This window comes from Eschrichtius robustus, chromosome 19 (genome assembly GCF_028021215.1).
Source record: "Eschrichtius robustus isolate mEscRob2 chromosome 19, mEscRob2.pri, whole genome shotgun sequence".
Classification (NCBI taxonomy): Eukaryota; Metazoa; Chordata; class Mammalia; order Artiodactyla; family Eschrichtiidae; genus Eschrichtius; species Eschrichtius robustus.
Window position 1 is genome coordinate 12,687,852 of NC_090842.1, and position 26,048 is coordinate 12,713,899.

The window sequence follows — 26,048 nt, forward strand, 5'->3', positions numbered from 1 at the left end:
GCTCTTTCAGAGAAGTTTACATTTTCAGCATTGCTTCCTCTTTATTCTGTGTTCACAAGTGGGTTCCAATGTTATGACTATGTGTGCATAATTTTTATTAGAATTTTTAAAAGTTGTCTTGATTGAAATAATTTTGTGTATATATTCCATTTAGTCATTTCTGCCTCAAAACATGGGGTTAAATGCCTTTTTTTATGGTGTTTTTTGGTGCCAAGCATTAGCTCACTGTCTGGGGAGACAAGCTGATGTGGAGAAAATGATCCAGGCTGGCCGTCAGCGCTCCACTTAAAAGAGAAGCAGGCCCCGTCTGATTTGGTCGTGTCTGTGGCTGGTGGAAAGCTGCCTTCACCTGGACCTTGCCAACACTTTTTGGCCTTAAGACAGTGTTCTGAGCAAGCCTTAGCCAAAGTTTTCCAGTTTCTAAAACCCAGATCCGTTGCTGACTAAATAGCTTAGGACAATGTTAGGTTTTTAACTGCCTCTGCCCTCCTGTAATGATGTCTGGGGAAGTCAGAGGAGCTGCGAAGAGGAATCCCATTGCAGCAGCAGGTTATCGAAACTAGGAAACAGCTTCCAAGTAGAAAGATAATGCATATGTGCTCACTTTCAAGGGCTCAGGCAATTCTTTCCATAGGAACAGAGGCAGCTACTCTGAAGGAGTGGTGGGATACAAAAAGAGCCAAGAAGGCAGATATTTTGGAGATAGCACCTTTATTTTCCAGAAGGCAGGGTTCTTTTTATACCACATATTGAGGAATCATAGTTGGCCTTTACTTCTTATAAACGTGGATGCCTTTAACCCTAAATATGTCTGTGCTGGGGCTAAGGCTGACTTTCTGGAAGAGTGTCCAGATGGATCCAAAACAAATCTTAAGTAGTACTTGCGGTCCAGAAGGGAGAGGAAAATTCTGCAAAGAGACATTTAAGGGCTTCAGGCAAATTCACATGCATTCAATTTTTATTTCTTAAAACTGGGGCCCCGAAACTTAATCAAAAGGGATGGAAATCAGAGCAGGCGTTGTTGCTGGGTGCAGGAAGATGGGAAAAGGGAGTTGAGTGGAAAAAGGCCCAAGGGAACTTCCTAGGATGATGGAAACATTCCATGTTTCGACTGGAGTTTTGATCACGTGGGTGTAAACATTTGTCAAAATTTATTAAGCTCTACACTTAAGATCTGTGCATTTTATTGTATGGAATTATATCTCAGTATAAAAATGTTAAAAAAAAAAAAAAAACCAGTCCTTATTAGTGACTTGGCATAGTAGAATAAACTTTGGTCTGGATATTCAGGTAATTATGTTCTAGTACCAACTCTGCCACTACTTCCTATGTGGATGTGGTGAAAGCATTTAATCTCTTCATTCTGTCACCTAACCTAGAAAATGAGGCCTCAGGATTCGGATGCTCAATTTTTTTCAACTTGGTATTAGGATTTCTCATAAAAATTCTTAACTGGGTAGATAATACAAAGAGAAATTTTCTCCAGGAAACTAAGCCCATTGATGCTGTGAGATATGTATGCCCTCAGTCATGTTGGTAACAAGGGAGGGATGGAAATAATTTTTGTCTTAGTAACCTGGGCTCTGGATTTTGGTGTGCATTTTTTGTCCCTCATCCCAGTGAGCTAGCAGGATGAGGAACCAGCTTTTAGAACTAAGCATGTTCAGCACTGCTCGTCAGTCTCCAGATTCAGGAACTGTCTTGATGGGAAAAAGGCAAAGGCAGAAAGTCGCTCCAAATGGGGACCCAGGCTGCCAAATGTTGGTCGCAAGCACATGTTCCCTGAACTTGGGCTTGGCTCCAGACGGAGAAGAGCTCACAATGGAAACAGTGATGGCTGTTTGCTCAGGCAGCCAAGAGAATGAAAAGCACATTGAAACCCAGCAGTGTCTCCATGGGGAGAGGCACGGTGGGCCCCTGGGTGGTGAAACCAACCTGACAACAGAGCAGGATCAGAGAGCCTATTCCCAGCATTTTTCTTCAGTTCAACAACAGACCTTTATGTATGTGCAACCTCTCAGGAAATCTCTGAGAAATTAAACTGTGGGCCGTGCCACAACTACTGAAGCCCGCGCGCCTAGAGCCCGTGTGCTCCACAACAAAATAAGCCACTGCAATGAGAAGCCCTCGCACCACAACGAAGAGTAGCCCCCGCTCGCCACAACTAGGGAAAGCCCGCGCGCAGCAACAAAGAACCAATGCAGCCAAAAGTAAATAAATAAATCAAATTAATTTTAAAAAAAAAGAAATTAAACTGTGGGCAACCCAAGCTTTGCCCAGCAATAGAGGCACTCTCAATCTAGTTTGCCCCAGTTTTAATTGAATTAGCTTCCATTAATTGAGAGAAAGCAAAGGGCTCTTCGCAATGTATGTTCCCTGTCCCTCCCCCCAAAGATTTCATCAACTTCCTTTTTTATTGCTACTACTAGTGGACTATTTTGACCTCTAGTGAGTACCTTTTCAGTTGGTATTTTCATGCTGTACTTTTCCTCATTTCCCCAGTGGTATGTGAATGCCCTCCTATCCCAGCACATCAGTAACTGCTGGGCTGAGAAAACAGCTGGCAGCGGGAGAAACCAGGCTTCGGGGTGAGGGAGCAAGAGTACAGTCTCAACAGGTCCGGACGACAGGGTTCGCTCACCTGTGCCGACGCAGGCAGATCGTGCAGCCCAGCTCTTTGCCTCTCCCGTGAAAGATGAGGACCAATGTGGGTTCGTATTTTGCTTACATACACTTTGGAAGAATTCTGTTCTAAAATAAAGGATGGCACGTAAACTATGGTGCAAAGGTTGTAAGCCCAAATATATCCAGGAATAGGAAAACTTTAAAAAGTAGGTGGCAAGAGGGACTTCCCTGGTGGCCCAGTGGGTAAGACTCCACGCTCCCAATGCAGGGGGCCTGGGTTCAATCCCTGGTGGGGAACTAGATCCGGCATGCATGCCGCAACTAAGAAGCCCACATGCCTCAACTAAGACCCAGTGCAGCCTAAATAAATGAATAAATAAATAAATATTTTTTTTAATAAAGTAGGTGGAGTGAACTGGTAAGTTCCTTGGCCAAAGAGGAGCCATTATCTTGTTCTGGCTGATTGTAGCCAGATCTTCAGAATTTTTTGAGGAGAAGCAAGAAAGTTGTGTTTTTACATACATGTCTAGGGTCCACGTACAGACACAGGCCTTCAGCTTGTAACCTCTGGTCTAGCAGAACAAGGATGGGCTTTGGCCATAGACTTGAGTTTGAATTGTGACTCCAGGATGGACTGAGTGTGTGGTCTTGGGTGGGTAAGTGCATTTTCAGAGCGTCAGTATCCTCACCTTTGACATGAGGGCAACACCACCCTGGCAATGGGGTTGTGGCGATGAGATGAGATGCTGTTCAGCACAGGCGTGAGGAGGGCTGCCTACCGCCTGTGCAGTGCCTGCCTTGGTCTGTCACTGCCGCTCATAAGGTACTCTGAAGTTTACTGATCCTGATTTCCAGAACTTTTGCTAACAAACGTTAAGAGATCGTCCTTAGGAGAAGCGTGTTGGGCAGATGTTTGTGGAGCCCCTTGCTGCGCACCAGGCGTTTGCTTGCGTGCACCACCCCATCCCACATCTGGAAGCAGCAGCCTGTCTCCAGCAGCTAAGGAGGTGAGGAAGCAGAGCTGTTGATCACAGAGAAATATGTAGATCCTCCTACCTAACTCCGTGGCTTCGCCTTCCTGATGTCAACCACCAGGATTGTTTTTTTCTCCCTGAGGAAATAAAGATGAAAAGGGGAATTTAAAATCCGCAATTGAGTAAGAGGTGGGCGGAGGGCACGGGAGGTGGTAGTCATCGCGTTTCGAGGCCGGAAGGGGAACTGCGCGCTTGAGTTGACCAGGGACTGAGCGTCTCAGATCTGCTTGGTAAACCTGGTGCACCACCATGCTGGCCGCAAGACTTGTGTGTCTCCGGACACTACCTTCCAGGGTTTTCCACCCAGCTTTCACCAAGGCCTCCCCTGTTGTGAAGAATTCCATCACGAAAAATCAGTGGCTCTTAACACCCAGCAGGGAATATGCCACCAGGACAAGAATTGGAATTTGGCGTGGGAAAACTAGCCAAGAACTCAAGGAGGCAGCTTCGGAACCATCATTGGAAAAAATATTTAAAATTGATCAGATGGGAAGATGGTTTATTGCTGGAGGGGCTGCTGTTCGTCTTAGAGCTTTGTGCTACTATGGCTTGGGAATGTCTAATGAGATTGGAGCTATTGAAAAAGCTGTAATTTGGCCTCAATATGTGAAGGATAGAATTCATACCACCTATATGTACTTAGCAGGAAGTATCGGCATAACAGCTTTGTCTGCCCTGGCAGTGAGCAGAACTCCTGCCCTCATGAACTTCTTGATGAGAGGCTCTTGGGTGACAATTGGTGCAACCTTTGCAGCCATGATTGGAGCTGGAATGCTGGTCCAGTCGATATCATATGACCAGAGCCCAGGCCCAAAGCATCTTGCTTGGTTACTACATTCTGGTGTGATGGGTGCAGTGGTGCCTCCTCTGATGATATTAGGGGGGCCTCTTCTCATCACAGCTGCATGGTAGACAGCTGGTATTGTGGGAGGCCTCTCCACTGTGGCCATATGTGCACCCAGTGAGAAGTTTTTGAACATCGGAGCATCCCTGGGCGTGGGCCTGGGTGTCGTCTTTGTGTCCTCACTAGGATCTGTGTTTCTTCCACCTACCACTGTGGCTGGTGCCACTCTGTACTCAGTGGCAATTTATGGTGGATTACTTCTTTTCAGCATGTTTCTTCTGTATGATACACAGAAGGTAATCAAGCGTGCAGAAGTAGTACCAGTGTATGGAGTTCAAAAATATGATCCCGTCAATTCGATGCTGGGAATCTACATGGATATATTAAACATATATTTATGCGAGTTGCCAGTATTCTAGCAACTGGAGGCAACAGAAAGAAATGAAGTGACTCAGCTTCTGACTTCCTTAATACATCAGATATCTGGCTTGTTTAATAGGGGCAGATATTCTTTAAATAGTTTGTGCAAGCAGCTGTCGTTGAAGTTTAGAAGATAAGGACTTGTCAACGTGTTTCAGGTGTTCCAGTAACGTGATGCTTCAGGTCTGCTTTTTCTTCTGGAGAATAAATTCAGTAGTTCTCTTCCAAATAGCACACACATTTTCAATTCTCATGTTTAATTCTAAAATGTTCAAATGAATATGAAAACCAAGTTTTGTGTTGCAGGAATTTACGTATTTTATCTATTTTAAAATTTATTTGGTTAAGTGAAATTTAGCAAACTTGTGTACCTGCATTTTTCATTTTGGATTGCAGAATATTAACAAGTAACGTCGTAAGTGATGTAGGGGTTTGGTAAAGGGACCAGAGAGAAGTAAAGCGACACCTGCAGTCTTTCTTTGAATACTTAGAACTTAGCACTCGTGTAATTGTGGTGAGCCAGTGAGGGGGTCTGAATGTTTGGAAACAAGTCATGGCTGTACATCTGCTGAACTTATCAGAAGCACTGAGCAGAAAACAAAGACATAGGTGATTCTCCAGGCTCTCCTTACGATATGGATGTGATCAGGTTTGGCTTCTCATTGTTTGACACTGTTAGGAGAGTCCACAGTGCTAATCATATGGAGAATTCCTGTTATATATATTATGTGTGTGTGTAAGTCTTACTTTTGAATCGTCTAGAACAAAACATCCTTAAAACACTCAGGAAAAAATATTCGAAGCATGAAAATTGTTGCATTTTTAAGTATACAAACAATATGTGCATAGTTGCTGAATATTTTTGCAAATTTATTGAAATGTTTAAAGGAATACATGCTTGCCTTTCTTATCTCTTCAGGCTTTAAAGCTTTTATCAGAAAAGCCTATTCGTGGTTTACACTTGAGATTATGAAAGCAGTTTTCCCCCTCAGATTTAGTTTCCTGCATTCCCTCTCAGAGGAATCACTAAAAAAAGGAAGGCAAAGCGAGGCTTCTTTCATGAACTATATCAATCAAAAATGTAATGGAGAAGATGCTTCACTAGAGTTTCCGCTAGCAGAATTTTCCTTCTCTCCTCCATAGACCATTATTTAACTCTCTTGTGCCATTTATAAGTTTTTTGATACAGAAGAGTCATTTTTGGAAGTTCTTATGAATGAAATAAGTATATGATTATTGAGATAGTTGGTGTTTTGACAAATATTTACTACAGTAATCCATAAATAACTATTCTACCCACCTCAAGTTACATAGGATGCCTATTTCTGAAATAATAAAGGTTCTAGCCAGAAAAAAATTAAAAAAATAAAAAAATAAAATCCCCAATTGTGCTTTTTAAAGCCTTCTACCATTCAGCCTAATGAAGAGTGAGGCTTTTGAGAATAAGAACATTTACATTGCCTCCTTCTAAATTCTCCTTGAAGGAGATGCTTGGGCCCCCTTTGGAATTGGTGCCCTGGTGCACATACCTGCCCCATGCCCTCTGTGTGGCTAAGTACATATTTCACGTATTTCAGCCACTGCTGCAACATTAAGATGCATTAGCACTTGTTAGGTAGGCTCTCAGTTCCAGGTGGACCTGTCATATATCTTCTGAAACCATCAGTATATCAGGCTTTGTGCTGTGCACCTGAAATACAAGGAGGGGGGTTAGTCCTCTTGTTACTCCTTGACTGATAGGGAAGGTGGGCAAGTGACTTTGCAGGGAACACAAGGATGACCATGATAGAGGTCTAATTCCCAACTTGAGAGAGGAAGGGGCACAGGAAGATCTCATAGGCCCAGGTATACTTGCTCAGAGGTGAAGGGGAAGCAAACAGAGAAACTGGTGGCGCATATAGGGACAGCTTTGAGAGAAGGGTATTTGAGGTAGAGAATCAACATATGCGAAGGCCAGAGATGACAGCACTGCTGGCTGGGCTGGCGGAGTGTGGGAGGGGTTGGAGAGGCACTCGGGGCAAGTCAGTGAGGACTTTTAAGTCCTGCAAAGGAGAATGGTTTTATCCCGATGACTTGGCACTTCAAGGATTTTTGAGGAAAGGGTATTGGGATGGAAGTTGCATTTTAGCGATATCGCTCTCCTCTGTAACAAGGAGTATGGATTAGTCAGGGACAGAGATGGTGGCAGGGAGACCACAGCTGGGGGATTACTGTAATAGTAAGAAGAGAAATGATGAGGCCCAGACAGTAAGCTTTAGGAGCCATTGGGAGGGGACTGACTTGAGAAATATGCAGAGGCTGGTGAGGCTGACTGGCTGATTGCGGTAGGGGATGAGGGAGCATTGAGGATGGCTCTCAGGTTCCTGTGGGGGTGAGAGGAGGGAAGGGGGTGCTGTATATGAGGAAAGGGGATCCAGGAAGAGCTGCTCTGGGGTGGGGAGGGGGTCAGTGTCAGGAGTTGCAGGCAGGGGACGATGAGCTCATACAGTTGGGATTTCTGTGATACCGCGGGCCAAGGACCTAGAGGGGGCATTTGGAAGGACTGGCTTGGGGCTCAGGAGAGAGATGGACTGAGGATCAAGATTTTGGAGTCATCATTTACAGGAGGTCTTTAAAGACACGGGTTAGGATAAAACCATCCAAGGAGAATGTGTAGAGAATGAGAAGAAAAGGGGACCCTGGACTGAACCCTGGGGAACATGGAGAGTTCAGGAGTAGGTGGAGAAGCACAGGAAGGAGTGTGACCAAGAGGCCAGAGGAAAATCAGGAGAAAGGCAATTAGGAGCTTCAAAGAGGGAGTAATCTGGAATGTAGAATATATTAAAAGAAAGAGAGACAAGGAAGGTAAGAACTAAGAACCTCGTGTTTCCCCTCCAGCCCCTCAACTCGGGGGACAAGGTTATTTTTGGTAACCTCAGCAAATGCAGGGTCAGGGAAGTAGAAGATGCTGGCCTCTCCTGGGCTGGGAGTGAAGGGGAGTGAGAAATGGAGGCACCCGTGTGCTGTTCTTTGAGAAGGACCCAATCCCTGTTCTCACTGATGTAACTTAAAAAGTTATTTAATAGTTCAAACATAACAATAAAAAGAAATAACAGCAGTAAATATTTTGCTATATTTGCTTCAGGTTTTTATTTTCTGGAGAAATAAACCATGACTAGCTGTATTTGAAACCCCACATTGACCCCTCCCTGATACTGTTCCCCTCCTTCCACTAGGTAACCACCATCCTGAATTGCATGGTTATACTTTTATTACATAACTTTGTATCTGTGAGCAATACTTAGAATTGTTTTCCATGTTTTTAAACTTTATAGAAATGATATGCTGAATATACTTCTGCATCTTGCTTTTTTCATTCATCAGCACCATTTTGGAGATTTATTTATGTTAACATATGTAGTTCTAGTGCATTCATTTTAACTGCTATATAGTATTCCTTTGTATGACTACACCACATATTATCCTTCCGTTCTCCTGTTGCCGGACATTTAGTCGGTTTCCAATTCTTGGCTCCTATAGACAAGGCTGCAGTGATCATTCTTGTACATGTCTCTTGTACATGGGTGGGGATATTTCCAGGATATATACCTAGACGTGGAATTTGCTAGGTCATGGGTTATCTGCATCTTCAACTTTACTGAATATTGTCAGATTGCTTTCCAGTGTGATGGCACCAATTTACACCCACAACAGCAGTTTATGAGGATTCCAGATGTTTCATATCCTCCCTAACATTTTATTTGTTGAAACTTTAGCCAATTTGATGAGTGTGAAAAGATAAACCAGAGTTTACTTTCCTTTGCATTTCATAAGGCCACCAACTGTGTAGTGCAAGTCTGCATCTTTTAGTGTAGAGGTTGTACACTGCACAACTCTAGGGGGCACCGTTCATATTGTAGTCTTTGTGAAAGGCACTCGATAGAGTCAGTGCATGTACAGCATATACAGTGGACTGGAGTGAAGTTAAGGATTCTTCGTCTTTGCCCATTGTTCTCTTGGGTTGTTTGTCTTATTGGAAGGGTTCTTTATTTATTTTGGATATTAATTCTTTTTTGGTTTATATCTGTTACAAACATTTTCATCCAATCTGCAGCTTCTATTAATTTTGTTTGAATAAAGTGTTTCATTCTTTAAAGTTATAAAGTTTTTTCAAATTCCATAATATATGTGGTCACCTTTTATTAAAGAGAGGTGAAGCTGATATTCCCATTTAATAAGACAAATCTTTTGTGATATCAAAACAACTTTTCAGCATGCCCTCGTAAAAATATTACTGAGGAATAATATTGAGGAAATAAAAACCATAATTTTTAAAATTTTAATGTACTTAAATTTAACCTTTTTCTTTGTATTTTTGTAGCTTATCTTAAGAACTCCCTTCCAACTCTTATTTTGAATTTTTATTTTATATTGGAGTATAGTTGATTAACAATGTTGTGTTAGTTTCAGATGTACAGCAAAGTGATTCAGTTATATATATATACATGTATTTATTCTTTTTCAAATTCTTTTCCCATTTAGGTTATTACAGAATATTGAGCAGAGTTCCCTGTGCTATACAGTAGGTCCTTGTTGGTTATCTATTTTAAATATAGTAGTGTGTACATGTCAGTTGCAAACTCCCAATTTATCCCTCCCCCCTTACCTTTCCCCTTTGGCAACCATAAGTTTGTCTTCCAGGTCTGTGAGTCTGTTTCTGTTTTGTAAATAAGTTCATTTGTATCTTTTTTTTTTTTTTTTTTTTTTTTTTTAGATTCAGCATGTAAGTGGTATCATGTGATATTTGTCTTTGTCTGGCTTACTTCACTTAGTATAATAATCTCCAGGTCCATCCATGTTGCTGCAAATGGCATTATTTCGTTCTTTTTAAAGTTTTGCTTTTCCAGCTTTAGATGTTTAATTCACCTTGAATTTATTTTATAATCCTATTATATAATATAGGAATCTATTTTCATGTATATATAACCAATTTTAAATAATGGATTAACTAGTTCATCATTTCCCCTTTGATTTTTCACGCCAGATACTTTAAAGTACTGCCTTTTTTTTTTTTTTTTTTTTGGCCACGCAGCTTGCGGGATCTTAGTTCCCAGACCACGGATCGAACCCGTGCCCCCTGCAGTGGAAGTGCAGAGTCCTAACCACTAGACTGCCAGGGAATTCCCAAAATACAGCTATGTTTTAAACATGGATCTGTTTCTGGGTTTCTATTGTGTTCCCTGGTTTATGTGTCTGTCTCTTTGCCATATGGCACAGTCTTAATTAATTACTGCTAACACAGATCTCCCTGGCCTGTTTTTCTTAAAACTTCTTGGTTATTCTTGGCTTTTGCTCTCCTACATGGATTTTACCATCAATTGTCAGATTCCACACATACACACACACATACCTGATGGGGATTTTTATTGAAATTGCATTAAACTCACAGATTAACCTGGAGGCAATATGCATCTTTACCATATTGGATGTTCTCATCCTGGAATATGGTATATTAGTGTATCTTATATTAAGTTTATTCCTATGCACTTATACATTTTGCTCCTATTGAAAATGAAATTTTTTCCTATAATATTCCCTAACTGGTTACAAATGGTGTGTAGAAACATCATCAGTATTTGTAACTGATCTTGTATCCAGCAACTATGGAGAACTTTCTTATTCTAATTTGTATAGATTCTCTTAGATTTTTCTATGTAGATTATCACTGTCTGTATATTATGGTTTAGTCTTCCTTTCTGATTCTTACGCCTCTCATTTACATTTCCTCTCATTATATTCGTTTTATGCCAGGACAAAGTTGAGTAAAAGCACTGATAGCAGACTTTAACAGCTTCATTGAGATATAATTCACATACCATAAAGTTCACCCTTCAGATTTCCTTTTTTAGTTCCTGTTTTTAATAGGAATGCCTCTGAAATTTTACCATATAAGTAACTAATTGCTGCAGTCCCATTTGTTAACTGGTTCATCACTTCCTTGATGACTTGTCATGCCACCTCTGACATGTTTTATACACAGATCTATTTCTGGGTTCTGTTCCATTAAAGTATTTGTCTATCCCATTGTCAGTATCACACTGCCTTACCTACCATAGCTTTATATACTAATGTACATATTTGCTATAGAGTTTTTATGAATACCCTTTATCAAATTAACGAAATCTTAATTTGCTAAGAAGCTTAAAAATAAAAAACTATAAATAGGTTTTGAGTTGTTTCAGGTGCTCTTCCTTCATCTGTGACATGATCATATAGTTTTTGCCATGTGATCAGGCCACCCAGGATGGCTTGTTCTCTTGCTCTCTGTACATCCCCTGCTTGACCAGTCCGTGCTTCACCTACACCCTACTCACATGGCTGACCTTCCCTCTTAATCATAGAGCCTAATCAGTAAATGCCTATGTACTTGCCCCCAGCTAGTGATTCTTCTAATCTTTATACCAGAACGGCTCCACCCTGCTAGTTTTATCAAAGGGGCTGTGAGGGACATGCCCCTCTGCTGGTTTCCCTGGTAATGGATGAGCCAACCTGACTTCAGTTCCCCCATAACAGGTAACCTTCCCCCCCACCGCCCCAGCTCCCTGGACTTCTGCCATGTCCTGCCTGCTGTCTGCCATCCACAGTGGAGTGTCACTCCAGGACCCTTTTGCTCCGGACATGTAAGATCCCCTATCCATTAAACCACTGATGTCTCTGTCACTGACTCTGGGCTCTTTCTTCAGTCTGAGGCTGGGCAAGTACAGGCCTTGAAGGCCTGCGGGGTACAGCCCAACATTCTCCTTTGTTAAATTTGGTGTTTTATTAATAGACATAATGATGAACTATATAACCCATTCTTGGGCTAAGCGCTACCTGGTCATGATTGTTTTGGTATACTACTGAATTTTATTTACTAATATTTAGGATTTTTCTATGTTGATGAGATCAATGTATAATTTTTCTCATAAAGTTTTGGCCATTGAGATTTTGTCTCAAAATTAATTTTTGATTATTCCCTTTTCCTAATCTCTGAAATTTTAAGAAAGGATTAAAGGTTCCTTACATAGTTTGATAAAATTCATCTGTAAAATCTTACTAGTGTCTGTTACAGACTAGAGTCGGGGGAGACTACATGCAACTTTTTTTTTCTTGGCCACACTGCGTGACTTGTGGGATCTTAGTTCCCCAACCAAGGATTGAGCCCAGGCGCTCGGCAGTGAAAGCGCGGAGTCCTAACCACTGGACTGCCAAGGAATTCCCTTTTTTTTTTTTTTAAACCTTCACTCATCTGTTGCATTTTAAAAGCAATATTAACAAATCCATTTTTATTGACTGATATTACAAATAAGGCTGCTTTAATAGTTTTTATAAGTAACAGTTATTCTCTCCTCTGTTCCAATAATACTTTCTACATACCACTTACAACAGTGCTTTGTAATGTTTATGTGTTGGTTACCACCAGACTGTAAGCTCCTGGAGTAGGGGGTAATGCTTTATTCATATTTGCCCCAGTGTCTAGCACAGTGTGAGACACACTGTAAACAGAAGAAAAAAAAAAAAAAATCACAAAATGACACTGCCAGCTATAAGTTTGGAGTCTCAGTTCTGCCACTCCGTAGCAGTGTGGCTGGCTGCAAGAATGACACTATCTCGTAAGGGCTTTTTGAAGATTAATTGCAACAATGTATGTAAATTATGTGGTATATCTAGTGAGTGCTCAATAAATGCGAACTATAAACTACTTTTAAAAGAAAAACAGTTGGCTTTCTGATCCCATCTGGAAAGCTGACATTAGTAGAGTACTTGGAGGGATTGCTTACATAATTTGGTAAAGATGAAGTTAAATCTCTTTGTTCCTTCCCCAGTAGAAAATTGGATAGTCATTTTAACTATAAGTTCTTAGATCCCTGGATGATACCTGGTTTCTTTATTCTGATGATCTGTGTAATGGCTCTAGCCTCCAGCCACAGTCTGTCTGGGGAAGACTTAGGGAAGTAAATAAGCATTTCCTTTTAGATGCATCTGTGTAGTGGCAAGCCTACATGTCTAATTTGTGAGAAATCATAAAACGTATGGCCTGGAAAAATCTGAATCTTCATTTGTAGAAAGTGGTTGAAAAGCAGCACCATGAATGCAGGTACATATACAGGCTATACGTGTATGGTTATCATTCCAACACGGTATGTAATAGTAAAAGACTGCAAACCACCCAAATGCCGTTAATAGGGCACTAGTTAGGAATGTTGCTGAAAACTCAGCCTCTGTGCACCAGTGCTGCATTCAATCTCGGAGACAAGAGTTTTGGGTGACGCAGAAAAGCTTTATTGCTTTGCCAAGCAAAGGGGGACACAGTGGGCTCACGCCTCGAAAACTGTGTATCCCAACCCCAGGGGGATTTGGTGAGGAGTTTTATAGCAATGGGCAGAGTTGCCGATAAGATTAGGGTGTGTGCAGGGCCTGCATCCCTTTAATCTGGCCTCAAGGTGGTCTCCTCCTACTGAGCTGCTCTGTTTCCCTTAATCTGGCCTCAGGTGGTCTCTTTTTTTTTTAAATATTTATTTATTTGGCTGCTCTGGGTCTTAGCACGCGGGATCTTTAGTTGAGGCATGGGGGAATCTAGTTCCCTGACCAGGGATCGAACCCAGGTCCCCTCTTAGCCACTGGACCACCAGGGCAGTCCCAGGCCTCAGGTGGTCTCTTGATAAGCTTCTCTGGTTCCTTTAATCTGGCCTCAGATGGTCTTCTCTGGAATGAAGAATGCTAACATCTTCCATTTGTTGGGAGTTTTAGTTCCGTAAAGAGCTCAAAGATGTTTTGTATACCCCTTGACCTGGAACCAGGACCCTGCCCCAAGGCTACACTATTGTTTCTTGGCTGCTCCTACCACCTTGTCTCTGCATCCCCTCCCTTCCCTGATTGATTAGCAACTGTTTGAATCTGCCCTTTGGAACTCAGGGAAGGTCATGGAGGCTGGAGTCTATTCCCTACAAGAAACGGGGGACACAGAAAGGCTTCTGTGCCCAGGAGCCCCAAAGGGTCCTGCTCAGTTTCAGTAATAATGATATATCCACATAATGCAATACTAAAATAAATTAAAAGGCTTTCTATGAACTGATATGGAAAGATCACTAGGATATACTGTTTAAAAAAAAGCAGTGTACTTAAGTATAGATATAATGTGTTCTCTTTTGTATAAGAAAAAAACATTTTGGACATATATTCATATTTAATTGAACTTCCAAAAACAAACTCTGAAAAGAAACAAGATGCCAGTACAAGTAGTTTCGCAAAAAGTGGAGGGTTAGGGTAATCAGAAAACAGTGGTGGGAGAAGGACTTCTCGATGTATACCTTTTTAGAGAGACTTGACATCTGAACCATGTGACTATATTAACCACTTAAAAAAAAAGTTCCCTCCTCATGACACAGGCCACTGCTTCCTGTGCCCAGCTGTGCTGCCATGGGCCCCACAAATCCTCCTCCTAGCCTGGCAGACGTAGGAGCTACTTCTCTGACCCACTTATAAGAAGGTGAATAAAGGACATGGTCACACTGCAATGCCTTTATAAGAGGAAGTTTTATTGTTAATTATTTACCTTAATAGTTTCAGAAAGAGGAACAGATTAGCTCAGTCCAACATGATTGGCAGTTGGCAAAATCTAGTGAAGCAAGTGTTCTGATTGCTAAGGATTTAATTTGGATGCTTTTAATACTTAGCCATCTAACACTTCAAACATAATCGAGAATAAATGCATCATCTCCCTCCCTTTCATTTTAATTCCCACCTACCTCACTTCAATATGGAAATATCTTCGTTAAATAAGATTCCCAGAGGAACAAGTTCCCTAGAGAGTATAGCCATGAGGACAGTGCACAAAAAGAAAAACTCAAAATAAAACTCTGTATGATAATTTACTAGTCTAAGGAAACAAAACCTTCCAATATATTAAGAAATAAATCCAGTTACAAATGCACTGATAGGTCTATGTTAAGAGGTTCTGGTATAGTAACTGAAAATGGCCAGCTATTTACAAGATACACAAGCAGGAATGGTGCACCCAGCCCAGCACTGGCCCTCAGAAGCCAAAAGTGTTTTCTCCACTGTAGGCCACATACAAGAATCCATCTTCATCTTTTTCCTTCTCGTAAAGCTGTCCCATAGTTAGGCTTGAAAGAGAAAAACAAAAAACAACATTGAGAATTGGGTCTGATTACTGAGTGTTGGTGTTGGGAGAAAGATGGCTTGAGGATAAGGAATTTCACTACTTAAACTAGCTACTATGTCACACCTTTGGTGGTAGGTGGTAAAAAGTAATTCGGCCTCTGGGACTCAGTAGATAAGACTAGAATCAACCTCCATACTCCTGTCCCGAGGCAAGGCCATTTGACTCACCCTCACACCAAGGTATTCCTTCAGAAGCCAGCTCTAACTCCTAGGGTGAATGTGGTTGGTTAGTACTGGTTAGTGCTTTCACAATGCTTTCTGAATGCTGGGGGCAAGGGAGAAAAGCTATTAGCAAAATAAGAGTCTAAGAGGCCCATCCCTGTGTGGGTGAGAGACAAAGGTAAGGAAGAGTACTTGTGCTTTCCTCTCCTCAGGGCTGGTCTATTTGAAGATTTATAATTCGTACCTAACATGATAAAGAATGAGTGGGCTGATTCCTGTGGAAGCTCTCCCCGCCAGAAACCCTGTGCCCCAGAGATCTGCATCGGCGCCATCGAAGGGAAGTTACTTTCCTCACACGTAATGCAAAAAGCTCTCATATTATATCTGTGATCCAAAGAAGTCCTGCCCAAGCTTCCTAAGAACCCTGCAGAAATAGATATTGCGCAAACTAAACGTGTGGGTGGGAGAGCTGGCTTTCCCTTAGCAGTAAAACAGACTGCAGCAGAGGAGACCTAATCTAGTTCTCTGCCATGAAGGTGAGCTGCACTGGCTCCAGAGTAAGACTAGTAACACCTGGAGCCCCAGGTGAGCTCTGGCCACATGACTGCTCTATTAGAGATAAGCAGGAGGTGCAGACATGTGCTAAACCTCAGCATGACCATGCGTGGTGGGGTCAACCAGAACCAGCACGGACAAAGCAGTCTGAGAGCCGGCTCAAGATGACAGAGGTCACTAAGCCCGGACAGGTCTTAACAGATGCTTAAATGCAGGACTCAGGAGAACAAGGGCCAGAGGGTAGATAAAGAGGGGTCGGAGGCCTCAAGCTGGTGAAGCAAAGACTGCCCCATGCTGCTGCTCTGCTCCTGGCAGCTGTATGGGACCACCATGTAAACAGGAATGCAGACCACATTTATAAAAGGGAGTTTTTCTCCTTTCCTACTCTCCCTGCCCATTTTCAAGCTTAGCTGGTTCGGCTGTGTGGGTAGATGAGAACTAGTAATAACGTAGGAGTGGATGAGTATGAATACAAAATGGCCTGTCACTGGCATCTTGTACAATAAAATCGTGCTTCCTGCGAGGATCTAACTGGAATTTGTAAAATAAGGACTCCCTGAAACAGCACTGTCCACTAGAAATTTCTTCTGTGACAGAAATGTCCTATATTTCTGCTGTCCAATGCAGTCGCCACTATGTTCAGCACTTGAAATGTGGCTCATCTGAATTGCTATGTGCTGTAAGTGTAAAACATACACAAGATTTCAAAGTATCAGAGTATGAAAAAAAAGATGTAAAATATCTCAATTTTGACTACATGTTGAAATGATGCCATTTTGGATATATCAGATAAAAAAATACTATTAAAATTAATTTCACCTGTTTCTTTTTCTTTTTTAATGTGGCTACTAGAGAATTTTAGATTGCGTATGTGTCTCACATGCCATTTCTATTGACCACACTGCCCTGGAACATGTGAGGACTTGGGGGGCAGCGGGTAGAGGGAGGAACCCGTGCCCATGAGAACACCTGTGGTGGGTGGTAGGTCTCAACCTCAGCTGCACAGCAGAAACAATGGGGAGCTTGAAAGACATGCCCCACCCCGGACCAATTAAATCAGAATCTCTGGAGGTAGGACCCAGGCATCAGTTAAGTTTTAAAATGCCCAGGATGGGGACTTCCCTGGTGGCACAGTGGTTAAGAATCCGCCTGCCAATTCAGGTGACACGGGTTCGAGCTCTGGTCCGGGAATATCCCACATGCCGTGGAGCAACTAAGCCCGTGCGCCACAACTACTGAGCCCACATGCCACAACTACTGAAGCCTGTGTGCCTAGAGCCCATGCTCCGCAACAAGAGAAGCCTCCGCAATGAGAAGCCTGCGCACCGCAACGAAGAGTAGCCCCCGCTCACCGCAACTAGAGAAAGCCCACTCGAAGCAGCAAAGACCAAACGCAGCCAAAACTAAATAAATATATTAAAAAAAAAAAAATGCCCAAGATGATTCCATATGCAGCCAAGTTGAGAAACAATCCCTTTGCCAGAGGGGAGGTGCTTGTCTTTGTTTGTTTTGGAGATGCTTATCTTTAAAAGCATGGGATTAGGAAGTAGAGTGAGCCAGGAAGTGGAGTGAAGAGCCAGCAACTAGCAAAGGGCTTGAACAAGTAGCGGGGTCTCTCAAGAAGACTTTTACCCTGGTGGTTAGGAATGCCCTGAGGAACCCAGCTTTTCCCTGAGAATCCTCAGAATGAGGCAAAGGGGAAAAGAGCTACCGCTATTGCCACAACTCTCTTTGCCCCGCTTGGTACAAGTGTCCAGGGTGACCTTGATAAGACCTGAACTACAATCTCCCCACTACCATTACCAAAGGGGTTTGGAAGGAGCAGACACTGCGTGCAATTCAAAGGTGGCAACCACGCCTTGATGCCTGTCAAGTTTGGTTCCATCTGCCACACTAAGTTCTGCTCTTCTCCTAGCAAGTTACAAGCCCAAGGGCAGTGACTCTAAATCCTGCTGCTGAGCTGGAAATACTTGAGGAGCTTTATAAACCCCAGACTCTGAACGTTGTCTGCAGTGAACAGTGACCATGGAACGACTACTGTCTAAGGCAGGCTGTGAGACTCTGACGGGGTTGGGGGAGGAGGACCCATAATCATGTGGCTTTCTGTCTTCAGATTCCATTGTCTTTTAAGTAAAACTTGGGTTTATAAATTTAACAGTGCCCTAGCAGCTATAAAGGCTGATCATAAAAATTCTAATTATAATAGCAAACACTATGTGCCAAGCACTTGTTTTAAGTGCATTACATGTATTAACTCTTTACCCTCAGAACAATCTTAGGAGGCAGGTACAATCATAATCCATAGTTCAGATAATAAAAGTGAGGCACAGAGAGGTTAAATAATTCATGCCAGATCACAAAGCTAGGAGACATTCTTGCCACCAAGTTGTGCTGCCTCCATGTGAATACACAACTAGATCTAATGACCTAATGTCAGCATTCTTGTACCTTCTGTGAAGACCTCCCTTAGAATAGCGCTTCTCACACATACAAACATGCATAGGGAATCACCTGGATGTCTTGTTAAAGTGCCTGTTTTGATTCTGAAGGTCTGGGTCAAGGATGAGATTCTACATTTCTATCTAACAAGTTCCCAGGGAAGGCCACTGCTGCCAGCTTCTGTATCACACATTGAGCAGCAGGTCCTTCAGATCCTGTAATTTTACAATTAGATGGCCTAATGATTTTAAGAGCCCTTTCACTGTTCTCCTTTTCTCTGCCACGCAGTGTCATGTGGAAACTCTGTTTAGTTGGCAGTAGTACCGTGTCCTTATACTCAGGGTATCCCTTGGGCAGGAACTTGAAAACTGACAATGCTCAACACTGGGAGCTAAACGCTCCAGTCAGCAGCCCGTGACTGAACGCCCGATTCCAAGGCTTCCCTAGGTGCCGAGAAAGAAGACTGGCGCGTCTGTACAGTATAATTCAAAAACAGCACTTGTGGGATCAGGCCACATACAGAGTCAGAATAACTTGGTCTGGAGCTAAAAAAGAGCAGGGCTACAAATATAGTTTAAAAATACTTTTTTTAAAAGTCCCATTAAGGGGCTTCCCTGGTGGCACAGTGGTTGAGAATCCGCCTGCCGATGCAGGGGACACGGGTTCAAACCCTGGTCTGGGAGGATCCCACATGCCGCGGAGCGACTAAGGCCGTGCGCCACAACCACTGAGCCTACGCGCTAGAGCCCGCATGCCACAACTACTGAGCCCGCGTGCCACAACTACCGAAGCCCGCGTGCCTAGAGCCCGTGCTCCACAACAAGAGAAGCCACCGCAATGAGAAGCCCGCGCACCGCAACAAAGAGTAGCCCTCACTCACCGCAACTAGAGAAAAGCCCACAGGCAGCAACGAAGACTCAATGCAGCCAGAAATAATAAAATAAAATAAAAAGAAAAAAAAAAGTCCCATTAAAAGAATAACCAAGGCGGTTACCCGCTGTCTGGTGTGGCGACCTGGCACGGGGAGCCACGGGAGGGGAGGAGTGGGTGTCGCTGTCGCTGACGGCTGAGGCGGCAGGAGGGAAGCTGGATCCCGGGAGGTGGGAGGGAAAGCGGGAAAGAGGGTCTGGTGAGGCGGCAGCCCTCAAGGCCACGCTGGGTCAGGCTTGGTTCTTGTGGAGTGGGGTGCAGGTTGCCAAGCCAAAAAAAAGAAGAAGAAAAAAAAAAATAGCCAAGGGCTTCCCTGGTGGTGCAGTGGTTAAGAATCTGCCTGCCAATGCAGGGAACACGGGTTTGAGCCCTGGTCCGGGAAGATCCCACATACCGCGGAGCAACTAAACCCGCAAGCCACAACTACTGAGCCCACGTGCCACAACTACTGAAGCCCCTGCGCCTAGAGCCCGTGCTCCGCAACAAGAGAAGCCACTCCAATGAGAAGCCCGCGCACCTCAACAAAGAGTAGCCCCCGCTCACCGCAACTAGAGAAAGCCCGCACACAGCAATGAAGACCCAACACAGCCAAAAATAAATTAATTAATTTAATTAAATTAAGTAAAAAAAAAAAAAAAGAGCCCTCTTTGAAAAAAAGTCATGAGGGACACAAAATAATTAAAAAAAAAAAAAAAAAAGAACAGCCAAGTGGAAGGGCAGGGATGCAAAACGTGCCCGTTTTCAGCAGGCAGCGTACAGCAGAAGGCCGGTGTGTTCCTTTAGGACAAGTTCTGTACACCTCTGAAAAGTCGGGCTCCCCGCTCAGAATTCACAGAGGCCCAAGCCACACAGCACCAGGTGGGCCACTACTGGAGCACCAGAGGATCTGAAAGCAAAGAGGCTGCTCTAATGCATCTGTCAGGCTAAGCTGGATTCCCTGACAATTCATGAGCAGCACTGAAACTCCAAGGCTTCCCGCCGAAGTTACTGGCTGCTGAAGACACCCAAAGATGGCCCCCAGTCCCTATTACTAATGCACACCGCTGCGGCATCAAGTATTACACACACTCATCCAAGGAGGCCGCTGAGCGGTGGTGGTGGGGGACTGCTACCTTTAAGCTCTGAGTCTGACAAGGAAAGAAATGGGAAAGCCAATGGCAGATTTAAGCCATGGAGCCAAGCTAAAGGTATGGTGGGACCCTGAAGTACTGAGTGAAATGAACCTAAATTGCCCCCTGAAACCCTGTCCCCTACACCTCCATTCAAGATCAAACCGGTCTAGACAAACTAACCAATAATAAAGGCACTTTTCAGAAGGATCCACATCCAGGAATGGCCATGCTGCTGAGGGCAAACTAGTTTCAAGCTGCTCAACAGCCTACGAATTGGGGGAGGCTGACCTAGAACCGTGTGGATGCCCTACCCCTGCACAACCTTCCCTTGGCCCCAACCAAGGTCAGGCTGTGGAGGCTGTGGGATCCAGCCTGACTCAGGAATTGGCTGGCCTGATGGGCCACCCGGCCATCCATCTGCTCTGCGGCCCATGTGCTTCCACTGGATCTGGATTTATCTCTTTCCCAGCAGGGGGAGGGTGGGTGGGGTGAACTGGGAGGACAACGGCCACTGCTGTGGATCCTGGAAAGGCACGGGCCTCAGAGTGAAAGTTAACACGGCCCTAAAGGCTGCCCAAGATTCTAAAATACAAAAATTAACTACTGCTTATTCCTTTTATCAGATTTTTCTCTGATATAAATAAACTCTATTCCACTGTTAAGATAAACCCTGCTCTTGATGAGGTATTTACCCAGAAATGATCAAATGTGCTTAATTTAAGCACCTTTCTAAATGAAGTTTGGACTGTAAGACATCACAACTTCTTTTACTTAGTACCTCTTTAAGAGCCAGGAGCAACTAAACAGCATATTTCCCAATGTAACATTCCCAAGTTATAACATCTTAGATATATTTTATTTTATACTCCTGTTTCTATTTTAGACAGGGGATTAAGAAGGCTCTTATCTGTGCTCTAAACAAAGACCAAAAGGTGGGCACCACTGCCAGGTCTGGGTTCCCCTCTAAAGCCGTGACTGGGAAACATACACTGATATTCTTTCTCAAGTCCTGTCTGCACCAAGGCATAGTTTTCCCTTCGTTTCTGGCCCAATTCTGGATGCAGGCACCTAGGCAGAGAATTCAACTTTTCAATGGGAAATGGGAAAAGGCAGTTGAGATCTCCCCTTTTTAAAAAAAAGAGAACTCAGAATTTTGAAAGTAAAACTCTTAGAGACTTGCTTCTGTCTCTATTTCTAGAATCAATATTTAATACTAACTACTCAATCACGTTATTTTACATGATGGTCGCCTGTGTTCCAGAACACTCTCCCAAAGTTCCGCTCCAAGGCAGGAATAAATGAAGTTACTTTCGCTCAGCCTCAAGACGTAAGTTATCCTTGTGTAGATCTGTCTGTTATGGGATGGGGGAGGGCTCATCCTTTCTCAACTCTGATTTCCCCAGCCACTCTCCAAAGGCTGCAAGCACTGGCTGAAGGTTAAAGGAGGCTCCATGCTTCCCTAAGGAGGCTGGAAAGTGCTAAGAAAGAGGCTGCTACTGCCTTGGGGAGAAAATGGCGACACTGAGTCAAATAGTAGCTTTAGGAAGGAGACTGGCAATTTTGTTTGTGCAGCCATCAGTTGCATAAAGGCCAATGATGTCACATGCCTCTTTTGTTTATAAGCAAATTTGTTTTTAAGAATAAAACACCCAAACAAACAAAGAACTGGTACATTAAATATGGGGCAGGAAGTCATTAACTGTGTCCAAAGGCGCTGAAGAGCCTGGGCAGAGGGGCTGGTTAGTGACTTGGTCACTGGTGTAATCTGTTTTAGGGAGGATTCTTACCAGGTTGGAAAGGCAAATAAAACTTAGAGAGAAAATGGCCCTGAAGCAGCCTCTGCTGCCCTGAGAATCACTTTTCATTTCCAATTCTATTTATATTTCAGGGATAATGGGGGAAGAGGGCATTAGTTAAAATCTGCAGCCATTTTAATTGCTAAATAACGTAATCTTAATGTCTCCAGAAGCCTGCTTCATTTCTTTCAAGAAGTATCAGAGGATCAGAATCGAGGAAAATAAAACTCAATGCCACAGGTCCTAGTCACCTACTTCCTCCCATAAGAAGCCACCACCGGGAAGGAGAAAACAATAGGGCTGCCAAGGAGTTGCAGAAGTTGCAGGTGGCATGAATGAAGATTTACCTCCCCCACTACCTGAAGGGAAGCGGAGAGTGACCACAGATGCCCAGGGCTTCACCAGCCTTCCCTGGTGAAGAGTGTGCCCAGCACCACGCTGCCCAGAGGCCTGCGAAGGAAGGCTGGGAGAGCCCAATGGGATGACCAGATCACCCCTGGCAACACCACAGCTTCCTGAGCTACAGCTGTAAGCAGACCAATGGCACCCATTAGGCAGAACCTTGGCCTAACGGAAGAACCTTCCATTTCTCCCTTATCCTCTGCCTAACACCAGGAGGTGGAGGTGGTAGAGACTGGGAAAGAGAAAATCAGACCAAAAAGTAGCCAGAGGGTCTTCCCTGGTGGCGCAGTGGTTGAGAATCTGCCTGCCAATGCAGGGGACACGGGTTCGAGCCCTGGTCTGGGAAGATCCCACATGCCGCGGAGCAACTAGGCCCGTGAGCCACAACTACTGAGCCTGCGCGTCTGGAGCCTGTGCTCCCAGCAAGAGAGGCCGCGATAGTGAGAGGCCCGCGCACCGCGATGAAGAGTGGCCCCCGCTTGCCACAACTAGAGAAAGCCCTCGCACAGAAACGAAGACCCAACACAGCCAAAAATAAATTAATTAATTAATTAATTTAAAAAAAAAAAAAAGTAGCCAGAGTTGTCTACCTTTCATAGGAAAAGGACTAGAATTTGGCTTAGGCCTCTTCTGGAGCTTTCAAGGATTTTCAAAAGAAACATATTTTGGCCACATTGGGCTAGTTCCCAGGAGTTCTTAAAGCCTTAGCTTCAGAAGTACTATTTTTGGGGGGATAACAAATGAAACTTAGTTTGGGTCACTAAGATGAGACGCAGCCAGTAATTCACATTCAGAGGAAGGGCCTAGAAGTACTCAAATCAGTAATAGGAAAGGACTGACCAGGGATACAGACTGAGCCAGAAAATCTTCCTCTTTCCACAGAGGACTAAAGCCAGACTGTCAACTACCTAGAAGGGAACTGTAATGCCCCTGCCTAGATTCAGGCCCCAAGTTATCCCAAAGATTGCTTCCAGGCAGCACAAGAGCAAGAGAAAGGGGTGGTTACTCTGAAAGTCAGAGCAGGTGGTACCAAGAGAGGTGTAAGTCTGTAAAGAGACCTCAGAGCCCTTTGCTGGCCAGCAGCCATTTCCACGTACTTGAGGATCAGGCAGCTGCTCTCAGGGTACTCTCACAGTGGCCAGAGCTGAGCCTGGAAAGCGAGCAAGCAGGCAGGGTGATTAACTGGAGCTGAGCCTCAGCAGGGCCCACAAGCTCCTGGGGAAGAACGACAGGACTTATTTCATGGATCATTTGGAGAAAACCTCATTTCAGGCTTCAGTTCTACTGATAGCTTAAGCCTAATTAAGTCCTGAACTATTTAAAAGGATTCTTGGGTGTCTGAGGATAAATTTCATCATTTCTCTCTTTTTTTTTTTTTTTTTTTTAAGTCCAGGCCTTGTTCTGTTTTTTTAACCCAAAGCGCACACCCACCTATTAAAGCCCTTTCTTGTTTTCCTTGAACTCCTGATGTCAGGCAGCACAAAAATCAGATTTCTCATCAGGACCTCTAAGAGTTTTCAGACCTCCAAGGTTTTGAGTTCTGTAAGCAATCAAGCAGATGGCCAATACCAGTAAACAGCTCTCACCTGGACTGTGGGACTGTCTTATCCACAAACAGGAATATTGCCTTTTCAGAAGGAAGCTGGATCCTTTTCCTGATGATCCACATGAACTGAGCCACAGTGATGTCAGATGGAACCAGATACTTCCGTTTGTCAATGTCAACAATCTGAGAGCCTGAGACTTTTTCCACAATCACCTGCGAAAGCAAAGAAAGGTCAGGACTAGATTTCTAATGTGAGGCTCTGGCCCTGCATTGTTGGAGAGCTGATGAACAGTGTGTAGGCAAGGAGGTGGGTGGGAAACTGCATAACATGAGAAAATATGCCCCTGATTTAATAAACCACACACTCTGGAGGTTAAGAACTGATATAAATGTGTTATAGGGAAACAAACGGTAAGTGCTTTTCTGTGGTCAACTATTATATTTCTCATCCCTGATCTCAGCATGCATAAGAGAAACACAGCCCTCACTACAAAGCTTTTCAACATTTTGTCTGGGCAGACTCCAAAATATCTGGTGAGGGTTTCCTCTACAGCCTGTTACTCCAGGCTGGACCCCAGAATGGATCTGCCTTCACACTACAGGGGAATTAAGATCTCAAGGAACACAGGAAATGAGAATGGATGGACTAATGGGAATGACTGGCAAGCCCAGCCAGCCAAGAACGAAGCTCTTCATTTGGCCTGTTGCTTCTCTCTGAACTAAGTTTCAAATTTATCCCTCCTGCCCCCTCCCCAAAGAAACTGTTCACAAGCAATAAGCTACAATAACAGGCCTGGATGTCCTTAAAAATAAGTAAGGGTTACAGAAACTATCTCCCCTACCATGGGATAAATACAGGATAAGTATCATTGATTAAACACAAGCCACTAGAAGTGGCTTCTCAGATTTTTTGGGTCAGGAAAGGATGACAGGATCAGAGTGAGAAAAGGGAACTAGAAGTCAGGTAAAGATGGAGGCTCAAAGTTCAAGATCAATGTCCTGAGACTAAAGTACCACTTCCAAGACCAAAGTGAAAGTCTCCCTCCACCACCATTCCCAAAAGTGGCTGTGACCTGTTGCCCCGTCCTAGAACATCGTTTCTTACATAATTGTCTAGGGAAGCCCAGAGGCTGCAGACAGCTCGCTGGCCTAGATCAGGAGATTCAGCACTGAGGCATCCTGAACAGCATCAACTCAAGCCCCTCACGCCCCGGCCCCAGCTGGTCCCTTACCCAGTCTGGCCCATCTGCTACTATAACTGGGACTGGAATCTAAACTTGTCAACTGTTGAATGGCCTAGGGCCCTATCACGGGTCCTAAACAGCAGGGGTGACAGCGACGTGAGGGGGCGGGGAGTCCACTCACCGGAACCCGGTCGGGATATTTCGCTCGGATCTTCGCAGATTCCACGCATCTGTGTTCTATGGGAGAAACGCACCGGGCTGACGGTCGCGCCCGACCGGCCGGCCGGTTCCCGAGCCCCCGGCCCTCCTCCCCACCGTGACCTGCGCACGCCCCAGGTCCTCGTTCAGGCATCCCGGTAACCTCGGTCCCCGGTCCACTGGCTCCGGAAGGTCCCGCAGAGGTCGGCGCGGGGTGGGTGGGCAGCCGCCCGGGGTGCCGGGACCTCGGTGACCCGAGCCCAGAGTGCGGCATCTGCCCCGCCGGGCCCAGCCCAGGGCGGCCCGAGTGGGGGAGGGGGCCCACCCGCCGCCCCAGCCCCCACAGCGGGGCCAATGGCCGAGCGCTTACCCAGCGAGTGGTCCTCCTTGAACATCCACTTCATGGCGGCGGCGGCAGCGGGGAAAGGATGCAGCCGGCTCTCGGAGCCGCGGAGATCAGCCCACCAACCACAACAACAACGACGACGGCGGCGTCGGCGGCAGCGGCGGCTGCGTCGGCGGCGGCGGCGGCGGCGGCGACTACACGGCAGGCGGGACTTCCGGCTGCCGGAGCCTAGCAACCTGCAGGGGGCGGAGC

At 44.5% G+C, this 26,048-nt stretch overlaps 2 protein-coding genes and 1 pseudogene across 4 annotated transcripts in view; 2 read left to right on the forward strand and 1 right to left on the reverse strand.

The window, feature by feature from the left end:
• The window catches only part of ADAT1 (adenosine deaminase tRNA specific 1), a 39,533-nt gene extending 27,911 nt beyond the window's left edge, over nucleotides 1–11,622 (forward strand). The window contains exon 11 of one of the 2 annotated variants that reach the window (XR_011071292.1): nucleotides 11,476–11,622. The gene's annotated coding sequence lies outside the window, so the exon portion shown is untranslated. Of the gene's footprint in view, nucleotides 1–9,444; nucleotides 9,533–11,475 lie in introns of those variants that run through there. The other variant, XR_011071293.1, reaches the window with a different exon arrangement.
• On the reverse strand, nucleotides 713–26,002 carry GABARAPL2 (GABA type A receptor associated protein like 2). 2 transcript variants are annotated; one of them, XR_011071295.1, is made up of 6 exons: nucleotides 25,821–26,002; nucleotides 25,434–25,489; nucleotides 24,109–24,281; nucleotides 3,682–3,736; nucleotides 2,642–2,751; nucleotides 713–908 (listed from the first exon to the last, which is right to left on the reverse strand). XR_011071295.1 is itself a non-coding variant. In XM_068527639.1 (4 exons), exons 1-4 carry the CDS (start codon nucleotides 25,852–25,854, stop codon nucleotides 14,978–14,980), a joined length of 354 nt encoding a protein of 117 aa, XP_068383740.1. In that variant the 5' UTR covers nucleotides 25,855–25,997; the 3' UTR covers nucleotides 14,460–14,977. The 2 variants fall into 2 exon arrangements, 1 of the variants encoding a protein (XP_068383740.1); XM_068527639.1 differs by lacking the exons at nucleotides 713–908; nucleotides 2,642–2,751; nucleotides 3,682–3,736 and adding an exon at nucleotides 14,460–15,068 and having other exon boundaries at nucleotides 25,821–25,997.
• On the forward strand, nucleotides 3,844–5,059 carry LOC137753124 (growth hormone-inducible transmembrane protein pseudogene; annotated as a pseudogene).
• Nucleotides 26,003–26,048: the final 46 nt, after the last annotated feature.